General features: G+C 37.0%; 1 protein-coding gene across 2 annotated transcripts; it reads left to right on the forward strand.

The window, feature by feature from the left end:
* Positions 1 to 919: 919 nt before the first annotated feature.
* On the forward strand, positions 920 to 27,760 carry LOC140949771 (guanine nucleotide exchange factor DBS-like). 2 transcript variants are annotated; one of them, XM_073398909.1, is made up of 20 exons: positions 920 to 932; positions 6,574 to 6,657; positions 7,267 to 7,381; positions 8,273 to 8,363; positions 9,123 to 9,239; positions 9,622 to 9,738; positions 10,907 to 11,299; positions 11,976 to 12,095; positions 12,725 to 12,916; positions 14,468 to 14,727; positions 15,393 to 15,714; positions 16,932 to 17,321; positions 18,573 to 18,716; positions 20,972 to 21,253; positions 22,691 to 22,783; positions 23,566 to 23,644; positions 24,080 to 24,109; positions 25,028 to 25,157; positions 25,798 to 25,942; positions 27,254 to 27,760. In XM_073398909.1, exons 3-20 carry the CDS (start codon positions 7,302 to 7,304, stop codon positions 27,461 to 27,463), a joined length of 3,195 nt encoding a protein of 1,064 aa, XP_073255010.1. In that variant the 5' UTR covers positions 920 to 932; positions 6,574 to 6,657; positions 7,267 to 7,301; the 3' UTR covers positions 27,464 to 27,760. The 2 variants fall into 2 exon arrangements, with proteins under 2 accessions (XP_073255010.1, XP_073255009.1); XM_073398908.1 differs by lacking the exon at positions 920 to 932 and adding an exon at positions 3,910 to 4,450.
* Positions 27,761 to 27,902: the final 142 nt, after the last annotated feature.

Below are 27,902 nucleotides of genomic sequence, written 5' to 3' on the forward strand. Positions count from 1 at the left end.
CATTCAGGAATATTGGGGCGTTTGACTAAAAACGCCAAGCGTCAGTTGAAGCTTTCGTAGGCCTGTAATACCTTTTCCAAATGGGTTGGCTTAAAGGTTATTTTCGTTTAAGAACATTTGCCATATTGTGAAAAACTTTAAAGGCTTAAGAGGGAAATGGAAACACTTTTTTTGCACATTTGAGATGCAGCAAGTTTAGTTTCAATAAAAGTTTTTACATCGAAAGAGGATCTTGATTTCTAGTGCATATGATAGCCATGTGATGACACTCAATTCTTTGCTCTGGGTAATCAACCTTATTTTCTCTTCCTAATGTTAAAAAAAAGGAATAACTTTAATCAGATTAGGACCCATACAAGGCATGATTATGGGCTACTGTTTTGGGTTGATCCGGGCGAGACATACATCCTCGGAAGTATTGCTTCGCCTTATTCCGGGAGATGCTATATTTTTATTAATACCCCAATATAACAAGGCCTTTTTGTATTTACGTCACAAACACGACTTGGCTTCCCTGTCAGTACATAGATGTATCTCCCCCCTCCCCCCGCCTCCGCAATCGCTTTTCTCTCCCCAGGCCCGTGGCGCGCGCGCGCCACATACAAAGTATCTTGTTTGCTTTTGCGGGTTCTTGAATGAATGGGGTGAAATGACTATTCTCAAAAACTAAAAATCTACCTGGTTGAAGAACTGATGCTAATGCATTGTATGGGAATATTTATTCTGATCTATCCCTTGCAAAGGCTAATCTGAAAAATTCCCATCGAGATAGCGTCAAAAATTATACGGACATCGGCGCCGAGTGGAACTGTACGATGATATCACGTAACGTTTATCAACACATCTTCGGCTCGTAAATATCACAAGTTTTTTCCGTTAGTTCACCATGGCTCAGGAGGAACAAGAATCGTCTAGCACAACCTCAGATACTGGTAAGAATATATATTTTATGTAGACTCCTGTTGAAAGGGTAATGTGAGAAAATGAGAAATGTTCCGCTTAGATCATTTTATGTATGTTGGTGACGTTGTCCCAACACGCTATTAAAAACGAGGACTTATAAAGATTGAATGAAGTCACTGCTAAAATCATATCGCTATACGACAGTCTGTTTTTCTTGGACAATAACCGTTTTCAGTTTAGAACTTCTTTATATAATAAACATTTGCGTAGTGCCTTAAATAAAGTTCATTTCATGGAGAAAGTGCCTAAATGTTTATTTTATTCTTCATCGATCGATCCCGTTCGAACACGCAAAGAAAATAATTATCAGGAATATATTTATGTGGTCAAACGTGAATTAAAGAACTGTATAATTGTTGTGCTTTTGTCTCCTTGAAGAAGTGTCAAGAATCTCAAATAGAATCACTAAAAAATCTTTGGGGTTTCATCTCAACCTCTAAAAATCAGGGAAAAATTGGATAAAGACTTTGTTGTCATGCTGTAAGTTACATGTCGTGAAGCAGTGAAGCATGAAAAAGTAATTTATTCATTTGATTCGTCCGCTGTGTTTTTATGTTCATGTGCTTGTACAGTTTTACATGCAGGCATTGTTACTACATGTACATCTTTTCCCTATCGGTGATCTTCTCTGATTGAACAGCTTCTAGTAAATCTTCATTGAACCAAAATGACAGCGTACCAAAAACACTAACAAAAAAATTGACGTTCTTGTAAATATCGCCGAGACATTTTTATCCATAAAAATCCATCTCCAAACAGTCACTAATCCATCGTTAATTTCGTTCAAAACAACCATCATACACCGCTCCAAAATAGTGTATACATATTTTCATTAATTTAGGGCTGTGCATTTTGACTCTATCATTATAGCACTGCGAGAGACTGAGTCATCGGGATAGCTTTCTTGCTCGAGTCGTAGTTCCATGAGGTAATTTAAAAATTAATGTCCACTTCAGTTTTTGGTTGCGATTTTTAACATGTTTTGATAAAAGCAAAACGTGAGGGGACAAATAATATTGGTTCTGAGAAAAAAGATTTAAAATGTGATATCGCATGAAAATAAATAAATGAAAATATGCTACCTAATATTGCTTTTTCTTTTCTTCTTCTTACAACAACAACAAAAATACGTAAATGGATAAAAGAAAGAAAACAGAAATTTCATTATTTTCTTGGGAGAAAGGAAAGCTATATAAAAATCAAGACAGAAAATATATATAAAAAATTAAGAAATGATGGGGGTTTAATATTCAAATTATGATTAAATTTTGAGCTGGTAAATACAAAGAAAAATAATATTCTCCTTGCTTTTAAGGCTTATATATTGTGAGTACCAAAGTATGGTAAATAAATTTTAGGTTAAAACTACCTTTTGATGATAGTATTTAGTTCTATGTAAATAAGATTTTAAATGTCAAGCTCATTGATCCTTGTGTATATTTAACATGAATTTATTCATGATTGTCTGAAATATATACAAAGAGTTAGGAACGATGATAACTTTAATAAAATTCAGTAGAAGTAACATTTCTTTTTAATAATATACAAACACAGATGGATGGCATTACCTGCAACTTTGGAAAGTTTGAATCTTATCTTTCAATGAAATTTTGTCTTAACATGTCCTCAGCCTTTTATAAGAAGCCAGCTTTTATTTAGTCCAAAGAATTGCTTAGACACCATGACCTTGTGCGAATCATGAGTTTGACAGCTATGATCTTAAATGCTTTTATTTCCAAAAATGAATGAAAATTTTCACCCCAAGAGAAAATTATTATATTTAAATGTTAAAGTTACTTAGACTGGCCACTGTTTTGACGTGTCATCTGTATGAACTTTGAAATTTCTTATGCAAGTTACTTTGCATAAGTCAGAAAAATAATTTCATTACTAACACCCCCTCACCAAAAAGGATGTGACACTCCCATTTTGATCCCTGAAGTAACCAAAATGATTCTTTTTTATGAATTTGGAGGGGGAAAGCTGCTGTTTGACCCTGGTCTGAGTCACTCCTTGACTGGCTTTTGTATATCAACCTGCAAAGTACAGACTCAAAACATGAGCACAATGATAAATTTATTATTCACTAAACTAGGATGTGTGAGTTTGTATGTACTGCATACCTATATTCTTGCAGGAAGTAAAAGCAAGCTTGTATTATAGTGAATCACACGATGTTGGCTTGTATTTTTTTTATTTTCTTGCTTACCTTCAGTATAATTGTGTAGTAGGCACTGGATAGTATGTTTGAATCTAGTGGCGACAAAACCCTCACTTCCCATGAAGGGTAGTACATTTGAGGGGTACATTAGTTGCCTTAGTGAGGAGCTATGCTTAAAATCTTAAATCTTTCTGTTCTTTTTCTTATTCAGCTTTATTTAAAAAAGTCATGGGCTTCTACATTTATAGTCAGATAAAAATAATTTGTTTATTGGTTTTGGGGATCCTTCTATATGAAAATGACAGGTATGCTCGTTGGAAACAATCTGGGCAAGGTTCAGGCTTTTAATAGGAGACCATACTCCAACAACTCTCTCCTTTCCACGGGCCTCTCTGTGTCGTAGGGGTGCTGGGGAGAGCGAAAAGTTGAAGATTCGTTGTGGACGCGCCTAAAATTAAAATTACTTGCCATTTTTAAGTCTATTTTTATTGGAATACCCAGCCGAAGCTAGCTTCTTCTGCTGGGGAAGAGCTCCAGCACAGTATGATGACATTTGTTATTTTTCAGGTTGGTCTTTTCGTGCAACCCCAAGCTATATCCTTCGTCGGTAAAATATTGGCTTTCCGTCCAAGACACCCTAAATTAGACTAAAACCAGGAATTTCTACCCCAAAGCGTGACGACGAGCATCCCCGTCAATTTTTATATGGATTCATGAGGGGGTCCCCCTCCCCCCACCAGCGCCCCCCTGCCCCCGATTCCCAGTAGCAAACGTCATGATTTCTCGTCCCGTGTGAGCCTTTTCTTGGTTTCCGACAAGCAAGAAGGTCGAAGCAAAGCATTGTTGAAAGGTTCTATTTTCTACCTACAAAGATTTCTTCACCGCGACCGCTTCAGCAATGCATGCAAGAAAAGGGAAGTCGCGTGTGATTGGCAAGATTTGTCGAGCGTGAAATTTAACCGTGATCCGGGATTCGTGGTTAATTTCTCCAAACAAACACATACACATCCCTTACTGAAAGTATATTGTTACATGATCTGTTTGGGAGATTACATGTGAGGAGAGTTTTGGTGTGATTTTTACCGAGTATAAAGGTGCATTTTATAGCTCTGAAGCACAATTTGCGGAAACGGGAAGCAACGTCAAAGTTCAAGAATCCATTGGTGTTAAAGTACAGTTCGAGACTGGAAGGCCGCCATGTTGTTCCTACCAAATTTGTGTTGAGGTTGAACCAAGTTGAAGAGGAAGTTAGGAGTCATCGACGGTCTAAATAAGTAATGAGTTAAGTTATGCTGAAGAAGAAAACCAACCGGCTTTCTTTCTTTGGTAAGGAACTATGTTTTTGTTTTTCATTTTGCCAATAAGGATAAAATTGTTTGCACAATCTCTGTTTCGCGGGTTTCACGGGTTTCTCGAAGCTGATTCTTAGATATTTCCAGAGGTTTTTCCTTATTTTTGAAGCTGTTCGCCGCCGTTCGTATTCTGATGTTTAGCCCGCCGTTCTGTTAGATTTATACTTTAATTTTAAAGTTAAATGATAAATCGACTTGAGGATACTTTAAGTTCTTTTATTAATTAAATAAGCTTAAGTAGATTTTTTTTCTGCCTTGGTGAAATTAGATTATTCTATGCTCATAACGTATATTTATTCTTTGACGTCAACATTTTAACTTCTGACAATTTTTTCTGTCAGACTAATCAGCCGCGTGAACAAGGGATTCGAACCCTAGATAGAGGAAGATAGAGGTCTTTGTTTTTTACACACAGGGAAAATCCCAGACAGTGAGAAGAGAGGATTTCTGGTTAGATCAGACAGACGCTGTGCAGATTAACTCAAAAGCCTTATAATAACAATTCGTAGATGGTTGCTGAGAACTTTGTAATATAATCAGGAACAATATTTTTCTAATTTAACCAAATTTCAGAGGGCTAGTGCTCATTTGTCTGCCAGTATGACGTTGGAAGCTTGTTGTGTGTCTTAGCTTGTCACTGAAGAATGCCTCCTGGCCATGTTTTCATCACCTTATTTACTCAAATAAGTGCCCAGGTGCTTAATGAAGGTGGCTCAACTGGGTTTTCCAGGGGCAATACCTCCCTCGTTTTAAGTATTGACAAAGATTTGGAAAAGTGATAATCACAGTTGTATTAGAAGGAAGTTTGTTGTTATCAGTGCGGGGGAGGGGGGGGCGGGGGGTACTCCATATATGGGCCAAATAGTTATGTGCCACCTATTAGGGTATAGTTCTTGAGGGTTTGCACCTTAACTAGGGTTTCATTTTTACCCATTCTGGCATCATGTTCCCAGTGTTTTACTTAGATAGGGTAGCTAAATTGTTAAGCTTAAATTCAAGTGTGTAAATGCCCTGCTACACAAGGAACAAATTTTTTGTAAATACTGAGCTATCCTTTAGAGTACTAGGGAAGTGATTTAATGAATTCTATTTTTTCCCCCTTGAATAGGGTGTCATTTTTCAGGTCTGGGCATTAAATAGGCTATCAATTTTCATTTGTCTCAGTAAGACCCTCTTTAGCACACTCCTATCCAAAATTTATGGGGGTGCCCCTTATTCCCCCTGTTGGGTATAAGTGTTACGTTGACTTGGAAGTTGTTATAGCAATACAATGATGTCATTATCTATTTTACTTGTAGCCATAATTATTTCTCTCTTCTTGCAAAGTCTTGGATTTACCTCTCTTTCAATCTATCCAGATCCAATGGTTAAATAGTTACACATCAATATTTCTGTCATGAAAGATATTGTTCATTTTGGATAATGTGTATGAAGGGTTTCGTTAATAGTTTGCCTAGTGACCGTCACTTAGATATTGATCACCATGTTTCAACGGCATACTGCAGGTGTTCTTCAGGTGATGGTGTTGATTTACTGAGTAGGACTATTTGTACTACCATGGTTGTTAGTGATTGGTGTATCATGAACCTCGCTTATTATTACGCGGTCAAAACGTTGCGATGAATATCTAAGGCCTGTTTCAAACGTCGTGCTTCTGCCGTGCTAAGCTGGCTCGGCTGTAGCTCAACTGAAGCATGACACTAGCACGACTTGGTTTCAGACGTCAAATTTAACTCACACAATGACAGTCGAATGGAACGGCTGTTGCCAAAAACAAAACACAAAAATAAAGGAATGGTTTAGCAAACTTTTAAATATATTGTAATGTATTTACAACTTATAAAGTGAGCTAGGCACAGCGGTAGCATGACGTTTGAAACCAAGTCTTGGTTTCAAAGGGCGGGCTACTGCCGTGCTAAAGTCGAACTTAATTCGGTCAATTGAGTTTGGCACGGCAGTAACACAACGTTTGAAACGGGCCTAAGTGACAATCGTGCGACGAACAATAAATGAAATCATTTATCGCTAACCCTTTAACCCTATTTGTCAGTAGTTAGCCGTATTTTAATTTTGTTTTCTCTTTAAAAATAATGTCAGGACCTGGTGCTAGTTATGAAGAACCCAAAATTAAGGCCATTGACATAGCTGCTCTTCTACAAGAAAAATATGCTTTCTTGTCTGGTAAGTAAAGTGTTCAGCTTTAAGCAGTACATGGGTTGAAAGAATATATTTTATTAATTTAACTTGAAAAAGAAGCCGCTTTTTCTGAATCAAGTAGCTGCCACTTTTATGTTGACCATTCCTCAGTGCTTAATGAAAGCATTGGGTCATTGATTTTATGCCAAGATATCATGGCACTCATAAGTGACAAATCTGTCAAACCCGTTTTATATTGTGTTTTATAATAATTTTATTGTAAGTGAATAATCTTGATGTGAAGCTTTGACTTACTTGTTTACTTTAAGCACATTATTAACATTATTGTAACATACAATAGAACCCTCCATCATGGTTTTTTCAACTTTTGACTGGGACCAAAATACCAAGAATCTAGCTGCACTGTATAAAGGAATGCCTTTAAATTTTTTTTAGTGAAAATGCCAAGGTTGAATGTGATTATTTTGGTGTGAAAACTGATAAAGATAAAGTTCCGCAAAGTCACCAAATTTTACAGATGTTCGTATGGTGGGGGAAAAGTTTGTGTCCCCCACCTAATGTCTGTAAAATACTAGTTAAACTTAATTTAGTTACTTGATACTATTGTGAAATCCTTTATTTTGAAATTTTTAGGGGCACAAGCTAAGAATGGATGTCTTTTTATCACAATGCCTGAACACCCCAAGTTTGGAAGCCTTAGTGATAGAGATGCTGAAAAAATTTTCAAATATCTTGTTGGATTGGCCAGGTACTTGGGCATTGTTTTTAATTTTTTCAGGAAAGAAGTCACTGTTGATAGTGTTTCACGAGTATGCTATTCCATACATTCCAGTTAAGTTGAATGCTCTCTTTTTTAAAAGGAAGGCTTGCTGTGGGTCTACCTGTAACCAAAAATGTTTAATGTGGGAGTTAAGAGTATTTTTACCCATGTGGACAACACAACATTGTTAAGGACACATAAAAACTGAAAAATGTTCCCGGTTCCCACCCGTTTTTTTTTTCATGGTCACCTCTCTTTATTTAATATTTTTTATTGGAAAAGTTCATGGAACAAACGAAGACAAACATGGATTACTTTCAAAACCAATATTCCATAATCCTGTGTAAGTGCAGGTGTTACTATTCATTAGTGAAGCATCAATGTTAAATACTAATCCTGTATTGATTGCACCCTCCCTATTAAGATATAGCATATGAGGCATTAGGTTGTTTAAGACATGCATCAAAATGAACCAATTTTGTGTTTAATCAACATCTGGCCTTTTTTTTATTAGTATTTAAGAAGAACTCAGTATCCATCATATATCCCTGGGAGAAGATAATAATTTGTAAGGAAAGCATTAATTTTAATTGGCGACAACAAAAAAGTCAGTCAAAAAAGTCCCATCTGGAACTCGGATTTTTTTTCCGAGTCCTCCTCAAATTAATATCATGTTGTTGTTGTTTCATCTTTAATAAACAAAAAAGTCAGAAATATATAAAAAAGTTCTTGCCCGCTCTCTTTCTATTAGAAATCCAGAGAAGAAATGTTTTTTTTTTTTAACTCGGCTCAATCTTTAAGTTGGTGGTCGACGTTTTTTTTTAATATATCACTGCCTTGAGGTTTAGTTAAAACTGTATTTTTTTCCTGACATTGTAGCAGAGAAATGCTCCAGAAAGGTTTTATGTTGGTGCTTGACAGAAGAAAAGAGAAGTGGGGTGCAGTAAAATCCTGTCTTCAGAAAGTACAGGTATTGCTGAAATAAATAATGAAATAAAATATAATTCATGGTACAGTTCAATCAACCTTGATTGTTTCGGCTAGGACTTACCAGACCTTTCTCATTATCTGGACTTTTTCTTCTGTTTCCTTTGTGAAGATCAGAAGTTACAAGCCAACAACAACGGCAGTTAATTCAGTTTGAAATAGTTTACAATAATGATGTTACCCGCAAGAAGCAGAGCTATTCTCTGTGGCTAACAATGTAATGTTATGGTAGTCTCCTAGTAATAATAACAAAGTTCAGAAGTCGGAAAGAAAGAAAGCAAATGAAGAGAAAGCAAAATGAGGTAGCGCAAGTAGCACAAGCTTTGAAAAATGTCTTTGAAGCAGTTTCTTTTTTTTCGTTTTTGAGACTAAAGAGTTGGACTCACATTTAATGATGAAATACATCCAACTAAATGCTGAAACTGAGCTATCATTAAGCTCTGCTACAGATGACATTTTATCCAGTGTACTGATAATCTTTTTTTGAAATGATAAAAGTAGTGACAGCATAATATTATGTTATTAATTTTTAGTAGTATCACTAGTAGTTATGTCTGAAAGGTTTCCTTGAGAGCGCAATTGTGTACATTGACAGAAGTCAAGCTGGGGATTGTGTTTAGAACAGGAAATAGACATGGTAATCAGTAATACCAATGCCTGGTAAATTCCAGCTTGTCCTTTGGGCAAGCAGCTATATATATTTAAATAACAGTATTCTTGGTTTTTTTTGCTTTTTTCTTAGAAATGCTTTCCAGCTAAAATAAGCATTGTTTGCCTGTTGAAGCCACAAGGGTTTTTTCAAAAGTATTCCAAGCCAGGCTTTGTCACAGATGGCATAATCGGAGATGCCAAAATTCAGGTGTGGTAAATCCTTTGAAAGTGTAATCTTACTCAAAAACAAGAAATGTGGAATGGTAAATAAATCTGTAGCTTGAGGTATTGGTGAAAAAGAAGGGAGGGGGAAAGTTGGGATAGTACTTAAGAATAAAACAAAGATTCAATTCACCGGAAAGAAAACCTTTTTGCACACAAGCTTTTGATTCAATGGGAAAATTAGTTGTCAGGAATCTATTAGCAGTCAAAACAAAGTCAGTACCAAGTATCTCTATAAAAATATTTACAAAATAAATATTTACTTCTATGGCAGTTTTAAATCATTATTTTGTCGTCAATCAGTTACCTAGTTCTTGAATCAAACCTTTGTCTCAAGGCTCTTTCTTTTTATTTTTGTCTAAATTTAGGTTGTCTCTCTTGGTTCTCCAAGTGATTTGGAGGGATACATTGATAAATCCATGCTTACTGAAGAATTAGGAGGCACCCTACAGTATAAACATGCTGAATGGGTTCAGTTTAGAACAGTAAGTTTTTATGATATAAATCTGTGAACAAACCACAGTTAACTTTGTGTTCATCTGTGAAAAAGTGTTGAATAATGCTATTCATGTATATATTTCAAAAATACAATGATGTATAATATTTTCTAACAAAATAGCCTTAATCATCCTAATGCCTTCCTTGGTTGAAATGCTTGAAATATTTTTTTTGCATCAGTGGGCTTCAGTAAAGGATTTTAGCCAGGAATTTACTCACTGTAAAAAGGCATAGTACTTCAATTCTTAAGCCAAGAATTCCTAAACCAAGATGTCAAATTTCTCTCTAAAAACTTAGGGTCAGTTATTTAAAGGGTCAGGTTCACAGTTAGGCACATGCTCATTAATTAAATTACTTTTTCCAATTTATTATTAATTCTATTGGTTAACAATAATCCCACTCACATGTATGTCAGCAATGTCAGAGTGTAAATTCACTCAGAGTGTATTTCAAAGTAGAAGTGCATTTCAGAGTAACCTGAAGTAGGATGGAGGAATACTAAAATAGCAGAGAAAATTAGTGGATTATGCCAATGCTACCAACGTTGAATTTATTGTTGACCCGAAGGTTTTATTCCATAGTTGATTAATTTACAGCTATTTGCAAATAATTATTTAAGCTGATCAAGTGCGAGTGCATGACTGCCAGGGGAGTGTGCAGATTGGTTTTTTGACAATACTATGACATGATCATATTGCTCGCATCGTATCATAAAGCATGTATACCAGTAGAAAAACAGTATTTTGATAAATGAGCTTGCGGTGAACCGTAAATGTGTCCCTCTAATCAAAGCCTAACTTAGGCCGTGGTTTAAGAAATTATTGGACCTCCGGATTTCTTTCTTTGTGGGTTATAATATGAAAATAAGTGCTTTTCCAGTCTACGCTATATGCTGTAATGAATTTGTTCATGATAAATGTTGCTTAGATGAAAGCATTGGGCAAATTGAAAATGGCTTAGACTGCAGTTTTGTTAAACACGGGCTAAACTCAGTTTAAATAACAGGCCCTTAGTGTCCAAATTAGAACCCTGCAGCTTCTCTTCTCTCACCTTTTTCCACAAGTTCACCCCTTCAATAATATTGCTCTTATAGCCTTATAAGAATAAGCCTTGTTCTGATTTTAACGCCCACTAACTACATGTAACTATTTTTAGGCAGTTGAAAGGTTTCAAAGAAACTTACTTTCCTTTGATGAGAGGATGAAAAAACTATGGCAGACTTTCATGGGAACAAAACTTTCGTCAAACATTTTTGAAATGGAACAAACTATAGAATCACAAGAAGAAATGTGGCAGGATGTTAAGGAGGACATTGTTAGTGCACGCCAAGCGGGTGTTACCTTACTGGACTGTATTACAGTGCATCGTAAATACAGAGAGGACAGTGATAAGTTTACTCCTGATGTGAAGGCAAATGCTGCAGAACTTAAACAAGCGTTGACACAACTTGAGGATTTGGAAAATAATTTTAGCAGGTTCTGGAAAGAACACAAGCTAAAAATACAGTATTGGCTGAAAGTGTGTTTATTTGAGAGGGAAATGAGCCAGGTATGAAATTTTTGTTGTTGTTACATGCAAAATATGGGTACATGTGTATTTGGCAGCTGTTACTCAATTTGAAAATACAGACTGAACTCATAAGAGTAAATGTGCTAACACTGCCGTGGTGGTCTCTTTTCATTACCTCATTTTCCATTTGAAGAGACATTGTTCCAGTTGGTGGATACAATGTATGTACCCTGCGTGTAGAGGTTTCTCTCCTGTATATGGCTTTTAGCATTTGTGAAGTTTTCAGGTGGCATGTCTGTCCCGTAGTTGGATTTGTTAAGGCACGCAAACGACTTTGCAATGCTTAAAAGCCATGCAAGAGAGAAACTTCCACTTGCAGGGTATGTTATGTTTGTGGGGTGAAAAGACATTGTGTGCCCTGCAAGAGTGAAGCTCCTCATTAAAATGATGGTGGTGCTCAGTCTTCTGTAACATTTCATGTTCTTGGCTTCTTTCATTCACTGGTTTCAAAGTTATTTTTTCATTGCATGACAGTGAAAACACTCTATTCATTGCTAGTAAACTCATCTCCTCTCACAGGACTATGTGTCTCAGAGGACTATGTGTCACTCCATGTGTCTTTCACCTTTCCTTTCACAGTAACTGTAATATAATCACAAGCCCAGGGAGACTTACATGTATTAAATATGTTGAATGATGCTTATTATTTTTGTAGACAACAGGGCTTCTCCTGACAGCATTGGGTAATGTGTCAGCCATGACAGATTTAGGAGATTCTAAAGAAGATGCAGAGTCATTAGTGAATGATGTTAAAAAAGTTGCCGAGAAGACTACTGTAAGTGGACTACTTTTGTATATGTCCAACCAGCAAACGTAGAATTATCTAACGTAGGAACAAACAAGGGTTAAATTGTCCTTAACTTTTTCTTATTGTAGGCATTACCCTTGTCTGCTCACCCTGGCTTGAAAGTTCCTTGAGTATTAAAAGGAGTTATTGAAAAGTCCTGAAATGCATTATATTGATCTCTACCTGCTGTTGTGGGGGAGGGGAGGAGCGTTGGGTGAGGGAGGGATATACAAACTTATTAGGAATTTGGGGGTTGGGATTAAGGTGTTAACTGTGGTTCTAGTTTGTACACCTCTAGTCATTGCCTTGCTCAACTGGAATTCTTGGGTGAATTTAATTCCCCTTCATTATCTCAGCAGTGGCTCTTCAGTCCTGTGAATAAACTATGAAGGGCTAGCCTGAAACAATACTGTCTCACTGAAGTATCTCAGCTCTTTTATCTCAGGGTAACGGGATGGGGAAGGGAGAGAGAAAGGAGTTCCCTCCCTCACCTCTCACCCTCACTTCTTGGTTGAGAGAGCTTGCTTGCAAACTAAACAAGGGCTGACCTTGTTGTACTGCTATGCAGATATTAAAGAGAAGCAAACTTGAAGGTTCCTGATGTTATTCTTTTGCAGGAACTCCTCGACAAAGCAAAAGGCTTGATTGAAAAAGGACTAAAAATGATAGAAACCAATGAGCATTCAAAAGACCAGATCAAACAGAAGTGTGACGAAATAAAAGAACTGTGTGACAAGTTTGATAAAGCTGTGGAAAAGAGAGAGGAGGATCTGAACAAAGCAATGGACATACATGATTGCCTGGATATGGTGAATTCTTACTTTAGTTTTTACTTTATAATGTAAAGAATAAAAGTAATTTCATTTGAAGAATGTCAAAGCAACTAGCTGATGAAAAAAAGGCCAATGGCTTGCAATTTGTCTGTAAATTACCCCGGACAAGTTCCTGTTCCAGAATTATAATTATGTTTTGAAGGTGTGTTTAGGTAGCATAATCTACAGAGTTCATTACAATATTTTACCAATTTAGTTGCTTTGGGTCAAGTGATTGATAGGTACTTTTACAAGATGAAAAATCCAAAATTTATCATCGTGTAAATAAATAATATCTTAAGGCACGAATGACAATATTAGTTTAGTAAGAGCTAAAAGAACTTTTCTTTCTTGGTGGTTATCATGTAAACAGTATGAAATGATGAATATATGGAGCAAGAGTGGTGAAATGGTAAGAGCACTTGCCTCCCACCAATGTGGCCTGGGTTTGAATCGTGGTGTCGATGACATATGTGGGTTGAGTTTGTTGTTGGTCCTCTCTCTTGCTCCAAGAGGGTTTTCTCTGGGTACTCCTGTTTTTCCCTCTCCTCAAAGAACTGCTAAGTGTTATTACAAAAATCATAAAAGTACAAAAACTACAATTTCATATATTTGAACTGTGGTATGCGGAAATAAATGCAGTGAATTTTCTCAAGCTTTCTTTTCAGAACTGCAACAGTTGCGTATTTAACAGTACTGTGATCTTCTCTGCATAATTTATTTCTTCATCCCATAGTTCAAATATATGAAATAAATATATTGATCAATTCATCTTCATCTTCATCATTCCCTGGTATATTATGAACCAATTTAATGACGAGCTGCCTGTTGCCTTACTACAACTAGGTGCAAAAATGTTGAGACAATCCAACAAAAATCTGGCCTTTTTTACTTCAAATCTCTGCTAGTCACCTCCCTCCTACCCTCCATTCAAAGTTGTTCCTGAGCGTGGTCTTGTATTGCTAGCAACTTTGATAAGAGGAGGAGGGGGGATCACGAGCAAAAGTTCATGGGCAGGCCATTTAAGCCAACATAAGGTACAGTGCCTCACATACGTTTGCAACTGGTTGTAACTCAGTTAGTTAGAGTGTTACCATGGATGTCAGGGTTTGAATCCCAGTAAGCCTGATTTTTTTTCAGGCTTTCTTTTCGCAACTACGATGATGATCTTAAACTGTATTTTTTACCTTATGAGAATGTAAAAAAAAATTAATGATGTCAGCATTCAAAAAAATGAAACTTCTTCAGCTGGGTGATTTTACATAGTTAACAAGATTGTCCTCTAGCAGTGCTCACTGGCCTCTGGCACCCAGTTACTTTTTCTTTTTGGTGACTAGGGAATTTTTCATATGCTTGTCACCCTTGATTTCAAAGGTCCAGAACACTAGGCACTCTTGAATTTTTCTAAGACCACAGCCTTGGTTAACATTTTTTTTGTTTGTTTTTTTGGTCCGAAACAAATTGAATATTGATTTGCTCTTGAAATTTTGGCTTTGACATCTTGTTGAGAGTGAAAGGTTAAGAAAATCTGCAACTTTTTATGTCTAGGTTAACAAATGGTGCAAGACCGGTGTAGACCTTCTAGCTTTACAACCCATAGACAGATTCCAGTCATCAGAAGGGGCAGAAAAAGCTCTAGAAGAAATTGATAACTTCCTAAAGAGTCCACAAGGGATGAATATGATTAAGGTTAAGAAGATGACCCCTGCCAGTAATGCTCTTGGTAACAAAACACTGATAAACAAGGTGAAAGACAGTATGAAGAGAATCAGCGAGGTCAATGATATGATGATGAAGCGGGAAACCAGGTAAGTTGATGGTGTAAATGGAGAGATGATATTAAATATCATCTTACTGCAGTGATGCTTCAGGCCAGCATTCTACACTCTGGTAAATTGTTAGGGTTTTTACCCGGGGAACTGTCTAGGGAAGCCTTATCCTTTGAAAGTTTTGTTGAGCGGCATGCCGAAAATGCAGGTCATTTTCCACAAGTTAGAGTACAGGTCACCATGCTTCAGATAATTAAACAGCACCAGAAGTGTCTCCTAGCCCTAATCTCTTTAAAAAATGGTCTTTTAGATCGATGGGAAACTGTGAAGCTCATTGATTTATCTATGAACCCATGACCTCTATTCTTGACATGTTGAGTGTGAACTGTACTTTAGACCCTGCATTTTTCGAGATCCCAACTTAAGGGATAAATTAAGTTTTATGCTCATGATCAGTGGGAAGGTGCTTTAACACTCTTGTCATTCTAGAGAAACAGAAACTCTCTTATTCTTTAAGTGAACTATAAAGGCTTGTGCATAGTTCTCACTTTTGAGTCTGTAGACAAACTCCATCCATGTAACCATTGGTTATAAAATTAATTATACCTATACTAATATATTTCTAGGAAAGGGGGTGGGAAATTTTGGATTTTACATTATGATTATCTGCCTGATAGTTGTATTTGGTGTTGGTTTTATTTCAGTTTGAAGAAGCTAGTTGTTAAGCGTCCAGTACAGCCTGTATCAGGAGTACCAGCCAATCCGCCGCAACCCGAGGAATCTAAACGTAAAATAAGTTCTACCCCGAAGAGTCCCTCAGTAATCCCTGATGGGAAGCGAAAGTTTAGTATGGCACCAAAGAGTCCCACGATCAAGAGTCCGGTTATGCAACCCAAAGAGCGAAAGAAATCAACACCACCTGAACCTTCAACAGGAAGGCGACCTGTGTCCATTGTGCTCGACCCAGAATCACTTCAACTGAAAGGAAGCATACAACAGTCTTTCTCTGATCCTATCATTCAAACGGTGGGTAATATGATTCTGAGTTGTGTTATTATTTATGAATTTACAACATCTCAGCAGGGGTAGGTGTTCTTCACTGAGGCTCTCGTATGCTTTTTGGGTATTAAGTAATATAACAGCACTCTGTAATGACCCAAGTGAAATTGATATGGCTTTTTATCATGTGTCATGATAGTCACTGTGTTGTTGATCACTATGTTTGTCCTCACATTGCTGGTCTTCAGCACACTATCATGTTGATTTACTGTGCAGAACTGGTAGTAGCAGAGCTCCACGCTCAGGCAAAGCCCACTCAAGTAGAGCCCCATAGCTAAGAAAATTTGGTTATCTATCCATCTGAGAAATTTTGGTAGTCACATGACCGTACATTCACACCACAGGGAAACCAATATTAAATCTCACTCTTTCTAGCTAGTGTGGGAGCCTACTAGCTGATATTGCACATGCATGTTGTGGTCAATTGACAACTGTCAAAACAACGTATCTGCTGGCCAGTATCCCATGACCATATTGCGGGCTCAAGTGTTGACTCATTGAGGTTACGTGTTTTTTTTTTTTTTAATTATCTGTTGACAAGTTACTTGAATGTTTAGAATTGGTCGCAGGCTCAACTCTTAGTGCATTTCTTTGCGATGGTTACAAGTTTTTTGCTGAAGTAAATTTATTAACAGAGGCTCAGCTTTTAGCCTTGGGTAAATCTATATTAGTACTGCCTGCACACTCTTAAAAAGTCCTTGAAAATTGAATGTGGTCCTTGAAAAGCCCTTAAATTTCTACGCTAGACCTTTCAAAGTCCTTGAAATTTCTTCAGCTTTGAATATATTGGTCTTGAAAGTGTTTCTTAGTGCTATTTGGTTGTCCAAGAGAGAATGTGAATCATAGCCCAGATAATTTAGAGGTGATTTTCACAATGTGTTTTGTGTTTTATGCAAGAATTAAATATCAATTTAAGACAAGTGTAAAGGAACTGGTGTAACAAACAGTTCAAACCTTAAGTCCTGGTAGCTTGGACTGGGAATGTGCATTCATGTGCAAATCTGTAACTTACATTCCTGGTAGGGTGGTCTTTGTTATCCTTGGAAAGTCCTTAAAAAATGGTTGCAATTTTTTGTATGAACCCTGTATTAGAAACGTGAAACATCAGGGAGAGGGGTGGAAATTGAAGTAACATGAAGTTTTCAAAGCTTATTTTAAAACTCCTATTTTGCTACATTTTTCAGAGAGATGTTGTGGATGGTACAACAAGTCCAGAAGCTTTTAGGAAGCGAGTCCAGGTCATGACAGAATTAATTGAAACAGAGAAAGACTATGTAAAGGACATGGAATGCATCATTAAGGGTTATCTTAAAGAGTTTGAGCAAGCCGGGAATAAGATCCCATCTGAGTTGCATGGCAAGAAAAAAATCATTTTTGGAAACATTGAACAGATTTATGAATTTCACAAAAACGACTTTTTACGTGAGCTGGAATCAAGCAAAGAGCAGCCGTCTCTTGTTGGGGGTGTTTTCATTATGAAAAGCAATGAATTTGAAATGTATGCAACTTACTGCAAGAATAAACCAAGCTCTGAGGCACTGAGACTGGCGTACATCAATTTGCCATTTTTTAAGGTGAGATAATTGTTGGATTGCAACAACCCTGACCCAGAGATATTTTGGAATGTTAATGTATCACAAGGAACATAGAAAACAACTACGCGGGAGATAACTAAATTGCAAGCAGCGTCATTAATAATAAGGTGGACTCATTCAATGGATGGATTTTTTTTTGTTTAAGGTTGTAAAACAATAGAAAGTTCCAACAGGCAAAAAATTACCATACCTATTTACTGCAAATAAATCCACCTTTAGTTGTGGTTTTGGGATTTACTTGTTTCTTCTGAATTCCGATAAATTAGATTGGTCAAAATGTATTTAAAGTTCCCAATTAAGAGAAAATATTTCAAGTGGTGTCTATAGTTTACTTTGCTACCTAAGACTATTTTCATCTGCACAATAACTTCTTCTTACCAGCTTAGCAATTTAATCCAGGACTCGAAGTTGCGACTGTTACGGTCGCCAATGTGACTAACATTTTCACCATGGTGACTGAAACTTCTGGTGTAGTCGCCACTTTAGCAACCAGATTTCTCTATGATTTAGATTGAAATTAAAAGAGTAAAGTTAAAACAAACATTTCACCATAGTTTGCTTTGCTTTTGTCATCAAAAATGTGCCAAATCGCATAAACAAAGCCAGTTTACTCCAAATTTATACTGACTTCTGTCCACGATATTTTCAAACAATCTAATCTGATGGATATGCACCATACTATGAGCTGTGTCGTTTACATTATACAAACTGGCAACTAAACATTTGCATCTGGCAATTATATTTCTCCAGTTGGTCGCCAAAAGGCAACCTGAGGATTTTTTTAATGTCAAGCCCTGTAACCTTTTTTGTATTTTTTGGATGAGAAACAATAAGTTTTTATGTGTTTAAAATTTCAAGTTGCCGGGCTAATGACACAAGTAGACGGGGAATCCAACAGTTGGGGATTTTGTTTGGTTCCCTTTTTCTTCAATTTTTCCACAAAAGAAGGCTGGGGTCAGCTTCACAATAGCTAGGAAAAATTCCTTGCCCTCAGCCCTTAATGACAGCCCTGTATTACCGTAGTCCTTTTTTATGCTATTATAATTATTTCTCGCTGACAAAATAGCCACAGTGCTTCTTGTTGTTTGTTTCTTTGTTTTGTTTGTGAGCATCATCACTTGTTGTTGTGGGAAAATGTGTTAAAATGGATTTCAGACGTGGGCTTTTCCTGTAGTGTTAGGATTGGGTTATTTTTATTAATTTGATAAGTGTAGTGTGATTTTTTTACAGGAATGTCAAGATAAACTGGGCCACTTACTTCCTTTGAGTGCATATCTTCTCAAACCAGTTCAGAGAATCACAAAATACCAGCTACTGTTAAGAGAGATGATGAAGCTGACACTTAAAAACAGTACTGCTTATGATGACCTTGAGGTAACATTAACTATAGCAATGGATTTTTGTAAAAAAATACATGGAGAAAACCGACACTTTCCCTCTCCCCTCTCTTTTAAAGGCAAGTTGTGGAAATGTTAAATTTTGAGTAGCTATAAGGCAACGGTGCACACTACCCGAAGGCCCACACGGCTGGAGCTTATTTCCAGTTTCTGTAGCATGAAGCATGCCTAGGAGTATTGCTACTCCCCCCTGGATGAGATGCTAGTCCATCGCAGGGTTACCCCCTAGAAGAACGTTGCCGGTACCCATTTATACACCTGGGTGTAGAGAGACAAAGTGGAGTAAAGTTCCTTGTCTAAGGAAACAAATATGCAACAGGTGAGGCTTGAACCCCAGACCTCCAGATCCAGAGTTCGAGGTGTTTAAGGTGATTCCCTAGTAAAAGAACCTAACATGGATTGTAGATGAAACTTGGTACACTGAGTTAACAAGTCAAGAAGATGATAAAAAGGTAATAAAAAGTGGGGGTCACCGTGCTCGTTTTGACGTCACAATGCTGACAAATACGGCTATTTTGGACCCTTTGACAAAAACCGCGCGCAACCCAAAACTAGACAAAAAGGAAATATTTTTTCAATGATGCATGTGGTATCGCACAGAATTTGACTTTAATGTATTGTTTATTTACTTACGTACCAGAAAAATGCCTTTTAATGCCCTTGTTTTTGCTTTACGCTCCAAAGAAGAATTAAATTGGACACGCGCTATTCGACACGTGATAGCTCAATCCCTACAATTTAGTAAAATTGCCAAAAAACTGAACATAGATTTGTGCCAATTTTTTTCTCACCAAAAGGAAGCACTGTCCTTATTAAACTCATGAAATAAAAAATGGGGGTCACCGTACTCGTTTTTGCAGTAGAGCTGCAGAAAATGCGCACCAAATGCATTTTCCTTGATTTTTGAGAGAGGACTGGGGCGAGTTTCAAAATAGAATGTATGGGAAAGGGGGAAGAAAGTATTAAAAATCTGTTTTTACAGAATTTACATCGAGATACCACATTTAGGACATAGTGTGACAAAGAAAGCGTTTAAATGAAAATCAAAGTGAATAAGCACAAATTAAACATCCACTATCGAGGTTCTCCGTGAGGAAGTCGAACTCAGCAACACGCGTACTGCTTACGTTATGCACATTCTCACCACATTGAGTCTCACCTCGGCAAGAAACAACCGCAAGCAAAAATTGCAATAGCGTTTCTCTTCGGTCAACTTCATTTTAATAATGTTACTGCACATGCTCTTTTTTACGGAGGCCATCTTGTTATGCGCAGTAAGAGATGCGCAGTGCAAAACCAGGGAATCACCTTAAACTGCCCAGCTACACAGGCCTCCACTTTGAGTAACTGTAGTCAGGAGCAGTGATTGTTGATACTGGTATACAGTCAACTCTTTCCAAAACGGACACCTTCGGGTGAACTAAGGGTGATCAGCATCAAAGTTCTCCTTGTAATATCCATGCTTTGTAAAACAGAGTGGTCATGAGAATTACGGATGTGATCACACAAGATGAATTTGCTTGATATTTTACCAACTTCTCCCCACTACTTCTGTAGGAAATGAATAGGGGCAACAAATGAGAATTCAAATTTTGATGTTAGGGTTTAAAGGGTAAAAGCATGTCCTTCTTATAGAGAGTCAATTAAAGGGAGTAAAGAAAGGCGGGGACCAACTCTAGTTGTCTGTTTTACAGAGATGCCTGTCTTATAGAGGTATTCATTAAGAGAGAGTCAACTGTATCTGCTGATAATTTATAGTAATCAGCAGTCATTCACAAAAGAAGACTTAGATATATGCTGGTCACTGCTGACAAAGCAAAAATGAATACGAGTAGTGACTGAGCCACTTCTGTGGGTGGGAATTCATGGCTATTCTCTTGTTGGGTGACCAGACAAAACCTCCATGCACTGATTAACTTTCTCAAGGGATTAATATTGGAATGTACACAGATGAGTTAACTTAACATTATTTTGGAGGTGAAGAGTGGAAATGCTCTGGGCTACTCACCTGAAGTGATTGATTGATTGATTGATGATTGATTGATTTGTAGTACGGATTTGACATTGTCATGTGAAAGATGTGTTTGTGACTGTCTTATATATTTTTTTAGTTCAAAGGGGTGCTTATTATGTTTGCACTTTTAGTGAAAGGGCTAAATGCTGTTGTTTTTATTTGTCATTCTTAGATTATTTTAATAATGCAAAGTATATTGTGTTTGTTAAATTTAACAGAAAGCTCTTGAAACAATGCAAGGTGTGCTGAGGCATGTAAATGATGTAATGCATTCCTGTGGCATTAAAGGCTTCCGTGGCAACCTTGCAGAGCAAGGAAAGCTGCTGCTTCAGGATGCATTTATGGTTTATGAGACACACAAAAACTGGAATTTACTACCACTGAAAGGTGGCAAGCAGCGACAAGTCTTTTTGTATCAAAAAATGATCATATTCAGCAAGAAGGATAATGATGACACTCAAAAAGATTCAGTGACGTATCATTACAAGAGAGATATCAAGGTTTGGTAGTTCAGAATTTTATGCCTATTTTTTCCTTGTGTGTGACTGTTTTCAAAGAACTATATTATAGGTCCTTTATTCAAGGTCACTACTCATTATTAAGGGGTGGTTTTTTGGTTTTTAACCCTTGAAGCCCTTAGAGTGATCAGCATCAAATTTCTCCTGGTAATATCACTGTTTTGTAAAACAGAGTGGTCATGAGAATTACAGACATGATCACACAAGATCAGTTTGCTTGATATTTAATCAACTTCTCCCCACTACTTCTGTCGGAAATGAATAGGGGCAACAAATGAAAATTCAAATTTTGATCTTAGGGTTTAAAGGGTTAATGAAAGGGGCTGTGGATCACCTATATTTAGTTCATTTTGTTAATAATGCCAGTTACAAATCCTAATTTGCTGTGGAACTTGGGAAGGAAATTACTTGTGAATGACAAAATCTTAGCTTTGTTCCAAACAAATATGTCTCCCAAGCATTAAATCAAACGTGACAAACAAAAAAGCTGTTGGATCTCATTTTTTTAGCGGCAGTTTAAGGCTTGTTCAAACATTATTTTTAATCATGCTGCTGAAGGACCACATGAACAGGTTAACAAACTTTCAGGCCAACAAGATTTCAAGAAACCACCCATTTCAACCTTCTTCAGATTTGTATTGTCCATCTGTGCCTCGTTTTGTATTTGCTGTGTTATTTATACCTTCGTTGAATGTTTTTACCGTTTCACTGCCAGAGTGTTTGAGGGGGTTTTGTAAGGTGACTCTAACTTCTGAGTCTATGGACGAAATCCTATGATGTGTCCATTCAGATGAAAGCTCTCTGCCTGTACTTTCACATGATGCCATTTGTTTCTCAGAATTTTAGAAAATGAAATTTGTAACTTTGGTTGAAATTTGCCTTTGGCCACATTTGGCAGAGAAAGGGTTAAGCAGTTATTTTTATGTTATTCACCCAGTTTGGTGTCAGTTCCCACCATTTGAATTTTGACAAATATTTGTTTAAATGCAGCCCCCTCAATATCAAAGTTCCCATCACTGTCAATATTATTATCTTTACATCAAAATTTTTTATCAATATTTAGATTGTTTGATATGAAGTTACAGAAAACTATTCCATGGGTTGTTAATTTGAAGGAAATGCTGAATCCAGGATCAAAACAAGACCTAAGTCCTGTAAGCCTTATGAGTTTGAGTATGGTCTCCACGTTGTTCTCAGTGCAAATTTTGCTTATGAACGTGTGATTCCTCAAAATATCCATAGCCAATTTTTTAAGTCAAAGAGAAAATTTTAAGGATGTGCCAATAATAACATGCCTATTCATATTATAACAAACAATAATAAGGGCAATAATATTTAGGAAATGTAGACCCCAAACAAAATTGACCACAACATGCTTGACTGTGTTTTATTACATTATATTGTTTTTTAATTTCCTAGACTTGTGATATGGGATTTACAGAGGCTGTAAAGGACGACCCAGACAGGTTTGAGCTTTGGCTTCATGGAAGGTCAGAAGTTTTTGTCATGCAAGTGAGTTAACTAGCTTTTGTCTATTTTAACCAGCAGGTTTTTGCCTTATAAACCCTCGTGTCAATACTTTGTGTACTCTGCTTTCCACTCATTCCCTATGCTAATTTTATTGTGGATACCATAAAATTCTGAAAATAAGCCCCTCCATGTATAAGCCCCTCCAAATATAAGCCCCCCAAACTCGTAACACAAAAAAACCCTCCGTTAAATGGCCCCTCCAAATATAAGCCCCCCGGGGGGCTTGTACTTGGAAATTGCCCTCAGTAAAACAAGGCAAAAACGGTAAATTTCCTTCTATTTATAAGGCTAGCCCAATCGATTTTGAAACGCAAATTTCCCTCCGTAGATTAGCCCCTCCGAATATAGGCCCCTCCAAAAATAAGTCCCTCAAAAAGGGCCTTTGAAAAATATAAGCCCCGGGGCTTATTTTTCGGAATTTTACAGTATTTTAAGAATCAAGACCAAGTTAGTTTGGCTAACAAATATTTTTTATTGAAAAATGAAATGGAGAACTTATTTTTTGTGATGGAGTTATAAGCTTTTATCAGCCATCATTAATTTTGTAATGTACTTATTTCAGGACTGTCAGTAAGGGCCAGGTGCTCGGAATTTTCCCCGCCTACTATGTATGGACACACCCCAGGGCTACTTTCAAGTAAAAAGTGGAGAAAACGAGAACCAAAAGAAATCCCTAGCTGGTTGATTCTCCACCTAATTATTGTATTTACCCTGTGACTTGAAATCGCAGTGACAGCCCTGTTATTTACTTATTTATTTCCTAGCCTTTATCATCAGAAGTCAAGAACCGATGGGTGAAGGAAATAAGGAATCTCATGTGGTCACAATTTGATCAAGTGAAAGGTGCGTACTGAGACTAAGTCACAAATATGTCAAACCTGAATTTTTCAGGTTCTCTTTCAACCACTTAAGGTTGTTTTTTTCAACTGCGAGGATCATTTTCACTGTTATTTCTTTATCCACAGTTCAAAAATATGAGTCATTTCATATCCACAATCAGATATAACTACGAACTCACAATGGCCTGCTCTCCAGTTGGCTTGAGCATCTTAGTGGATAGAGCATTGCGTCTGATCAATCGCAAAGGTCAGGGTTCGATTCCCAATCAAGGTTGCTTACTCAACTGCGAGGATCTTTTCCACTCTAACTTCATCCTTTTAATCCCATATACAAACAAGCATACTGGGCTCTGCTCTCCATTCATTTCTTGGTTTCGAAGTGTTGGTCTGTGTAGATGCCTTGTTGTGTTAATATCCAACAATTTTTTCATATTTGCAGAAGCTGTGACAGAACAATCTGGACTGCAATGTAAGAGTTCCTCGTTTCTTGTTGCGAGGGTGAAAATTAATATTAATAAACTCAACAGACGACACAGAGCAAAAACTATTGGTGTAGAGGGAGGTTTCTGAGATGGAAGTTGAGGTGTCAAGTTTCATTTTAGCATTTGATGTATTGACGGTACTTTCAGAAGCAACCATTAAAAAAAGAACATAATGGTCAGATAAAACTGTAAATAGTATCCAAGTAAACAGTGAGGTGCAGGAGTGTACTGTTTGAGTTTCTTAGCCTGGGTCTGTACAATTATTGTTTTTCTCTACATTATTTTTTATGTCCAGTCAGGTGTAAAATGTTCACCAGTAACTTAGTACTGAGTCAGGGTCGGGGGCGGGGTGGGGTGGTTGGATTGCACACAAGAGTAGGGGCCAATAAGTCACTGTTTGTTTAATTCAAAGCGTTGAATTACAGACTCAGGGATAGACCTGACCTGGGCTTAATTCCTGGTTGGACCGACACTCAGGGTCTAAACTATAAGTGAGGAAAACAATTGAGCTTTCTCTGTTGCTTTGGTTTGTTGCGGTGGCTAGCTCAAAAGCTACGCTCCTCTGATCACCCTACACTTCTATCCAAGCCATTAATTTTCTTTTTTCCTTCTTTATCTTCTTCTTCTTCTTCTTTATTAGTGTATTCTTACCTTACTATATTTAACGTAAATATTTTATAAAAGTGGGGAAAAAATTGTATTGAATTGTTGACTGTGCACAAAAATTTATGATTTATTGCTAAGACAGCTGCTATACAAATAAGATACCAGTTCTATGGTCATTTCTTTGGTTAGGGTTTTCATCTTGTTAGGACTGCTTGGGAATGCCTTGCTTGACTACTCATCAAAACAGTTATGGTATCCTTATGAGACATTCTTTGTCTTGTTGTTTACCATGATTTTAGATCCCAGCCGATGGAAGTCAACAACATCTTTGGCATCACCAGGTGTTCCTGCAGAAAATGAACTGCGTGCGAGAAGTCAGTCTACATATTCACTATCTGGAACTGTCACTGGTGCCAATACTAATACTAGGTAACTGTAAAATGGAACACCTTGTTTACCTATTTGCCCCTGGACCTTACCTGAAAAATGTCAATCCATTTAAACTACGTAGGGTCAAACGGGCAAAACTATATTGTACATGTTACAGGTCAAAATATTATTATATTCAGGTTAAATTTTTTTAATCTATAGGTTGATTCTCAATTTCCTTTGTCTCCTAGCTTTAACTCATGAATAATCAGGTCTAGTAGACAAAGAAAATTGAAAATCAATGTAAGTTAAAAATTTTTAACCTGAAGTCAATTTTGACTTGTAACATGTACAATATAGATTTGCCCATTTCCCTTAAACTGGCCATCTATCGATATCTAACTCGGAAACGAACCCTACAGCTCCAAAAGTGTTTTGGAGTTTCACTTTTTGAAAGCATGAGAAATCAGTCACCAGCTGGTGAGAGCGTGATATAGGTCAAGAAATCATGAGACTTATGACAAAGTCTTGAAACTTGGCAAGTCTGTACCTCATCTTTAAATTTTGCATCTGTTACATTCAACAGCTCATTCTGATCATAGCTTAGTGCATGAAACTTGTCGAGCAACTCATGTCTTGTATCTTAATATATCTTTAGATTTATAAATTTTGTTTGAGGTTGTTTGTTCACTTGACTTAGGGTTTTCAACATCATGGAAGGAAATAGCATTGATGATGATGATGATGGATTTGACACTGAAGAGTTTGATTCTTCAGATAACAATGATGAAACTCCTCCTAAACCCCACAGCCAGACAGAATATTCACCAAAAACACAAGCTGAGGTACAAGTATTATATTTTAGTTTTAATTTAGTACAAATCCATGGTGATGGTGAGCAAAATACTATTAAGCCATCACAGGTGGAGGAAGGAAGGAATTTTAATGCCAGTCATCTATAGAATCTCAAGAAACTGCATGAGCCTTAGTCCAGCCTGTGTTCGACTACTTCGACATTGTTTGGGACAATTTAGACCAGGGACTTGCCACTAGGATCCAGAAATTACAAAATCGTGCTGCACGCATAATGACCTTTCAAGGTTATGACGTTCGTTCAGCACAAATACGAAAACAACTAAACTGGGGAGAGCTTGCCTCAAGGCGTCAAAGGCACTTAAGTCTATTAATGTATGATACAGTGAATGGAAATGTACCTAGTTACTTAAGCGATCTTTTCTCGAATGTCTGCGAGAACAACCCTTATAAGTCTATGCCTAGAAATACGGGATATAATGTTGTACTGGACCACGTTCCAAAAACAGAATATTATAAAGGGTCTTTCTCATACAGAGGAGGAATGCTACATGGAATTCATTACTAAATGACATAAAAGCGTCCGAATCTAAAGCTATCTTTAAAAGAAAACTGGCTAGTAGGCAGGCAAACTGTTGACTACATTTTACTATATTTTATTATTTGTACATATTTTTAGTGTAGTTGTACAGTATTTACTTCTGTTTCTATATGGCTTTCATGTAAAGAAGTTATGCAACTTATGAAATTACCGTATTCAAATAAAAGTGAATCAATCAATCAATCAATCAAATGAGGAAATGGGCCTTCACAAGAAAAGAGAAAAAGCTCTGTCCATAGTAAGAATACAAACCCAAGGGGGTACTGTGCTTGCCATATGTGGATGATATAGGGTTGTGCTGCGGGCAGTGAAGGGTGTGGTTTGCAAGGAGTTTACGCAAAATAATATGTAGTGTGGGATGGGTTATAGAAGTCAGAGAGTTTGGGTCAAGAATAGGGGATAATTTTCCAGGAAACTGGTCAATTGGTGGAAGATTTTAGTTTAGACTAGGAAAATTGTAATGTACCCGTAACTCAGTTTAACAGCAAAAAAAGCAGTTTCTGGAAAAAAAGCGATTATAGGATAGATAAATGCCAACCCTGGGAATACAAGAGCCACATTCCTCTTCCAACTGAGATATAAGTATGGAGATGGATTAAAGCCAGGTGGCACTTTTAAACTATTCATATAAAATGATTACTTTTTGGTAACCAAAAAAGGTGACTTGTGGGACAGACAAGACACTGCTTGAGCCAGAAGAAATTTATCAGCTCATTAAGCCTTATTTTACTACTGTTTACAGCATAATCATCAAGATTTGCCAACAAAGGGTTCAAGGTACTCTGCTATTGCGGGCTACACAGCTGTGGAAAACACAGAAGTATCCTTCCAGGAAGGTGACAGCCTAGAACTCCTGCGAGTTGGACAAGAAGGATGGTGGTTTGCACGGCACATAGAAAATGCAGAAGAAGGCTGGGTTCCTGCCAGTTATTTGGAACTACAGTCTCCTTGATGGTCTGGTTTTCCTTCTTGGAAGTTTGTGACCTAGATTGAACTATGCTATTAAAATTGATAGTGGTGGTTGATAAATTCTGAAAATACTCATCAAAGGTACAAAAATCTGGTTTTACAGATGACTTCAATTCATTTTCAAGAGGTACCAAAATATTATTGAACACCAAATTAACTGGTACAAATACTTGTCATTTTTTTGGCTCAATTATACCTTAAAAGGTATTGGAACAACTCTAAAAGCAGTTACTTTAGGTTTTAGCACTGTCAACAGCACTAATGTACAAATCTTACCCAATAGTATCATTTCATGTACAATGTATAGTTTAGGGTAGTCAGTAGTGGCAAAGAATAGTGTTGAATATTTAATTTTTACCACTGAATGGCTGATAAGCAGTGTAAAGAATTAGGGTTGGTTATTGAAACAAAGTCTAACTTAG

Source organism: Porites lutea, chromosome 10 (genome assembly GCF_958299795.1).
Source record: "Porites lutea chromosome 10, jaPorLute2.1, whole genome shotgun sequence".
NCBI lineage: Eukaryota > Metazoa > Cnidaria > Anthozoa > Scleractinia > Poritidae > Porites > Porites lutea.

Coding starts and splice junctions, on each gene's coding strand:
- LOC140949771 (XM_073398908.1), top strand. CDS start 4,414: ATGCTGAAGAAGAAAACCAACCGGCTTTCTTTCTTTG. Junction 22,784..23,565: donor CAGAAGTTTTTGTCATGCAA/GTGAGTTAACTA, acceptor TTTATTTCCTAG/CCTTTATCATCAGAAGTCAA. Junction 25,158..25,797: donor GGTGCCAATACTAATACTAG/GTAACTGTAAAA, acceptor CACTTGACTTAG/GGTTTTCAACATCATGGAAG.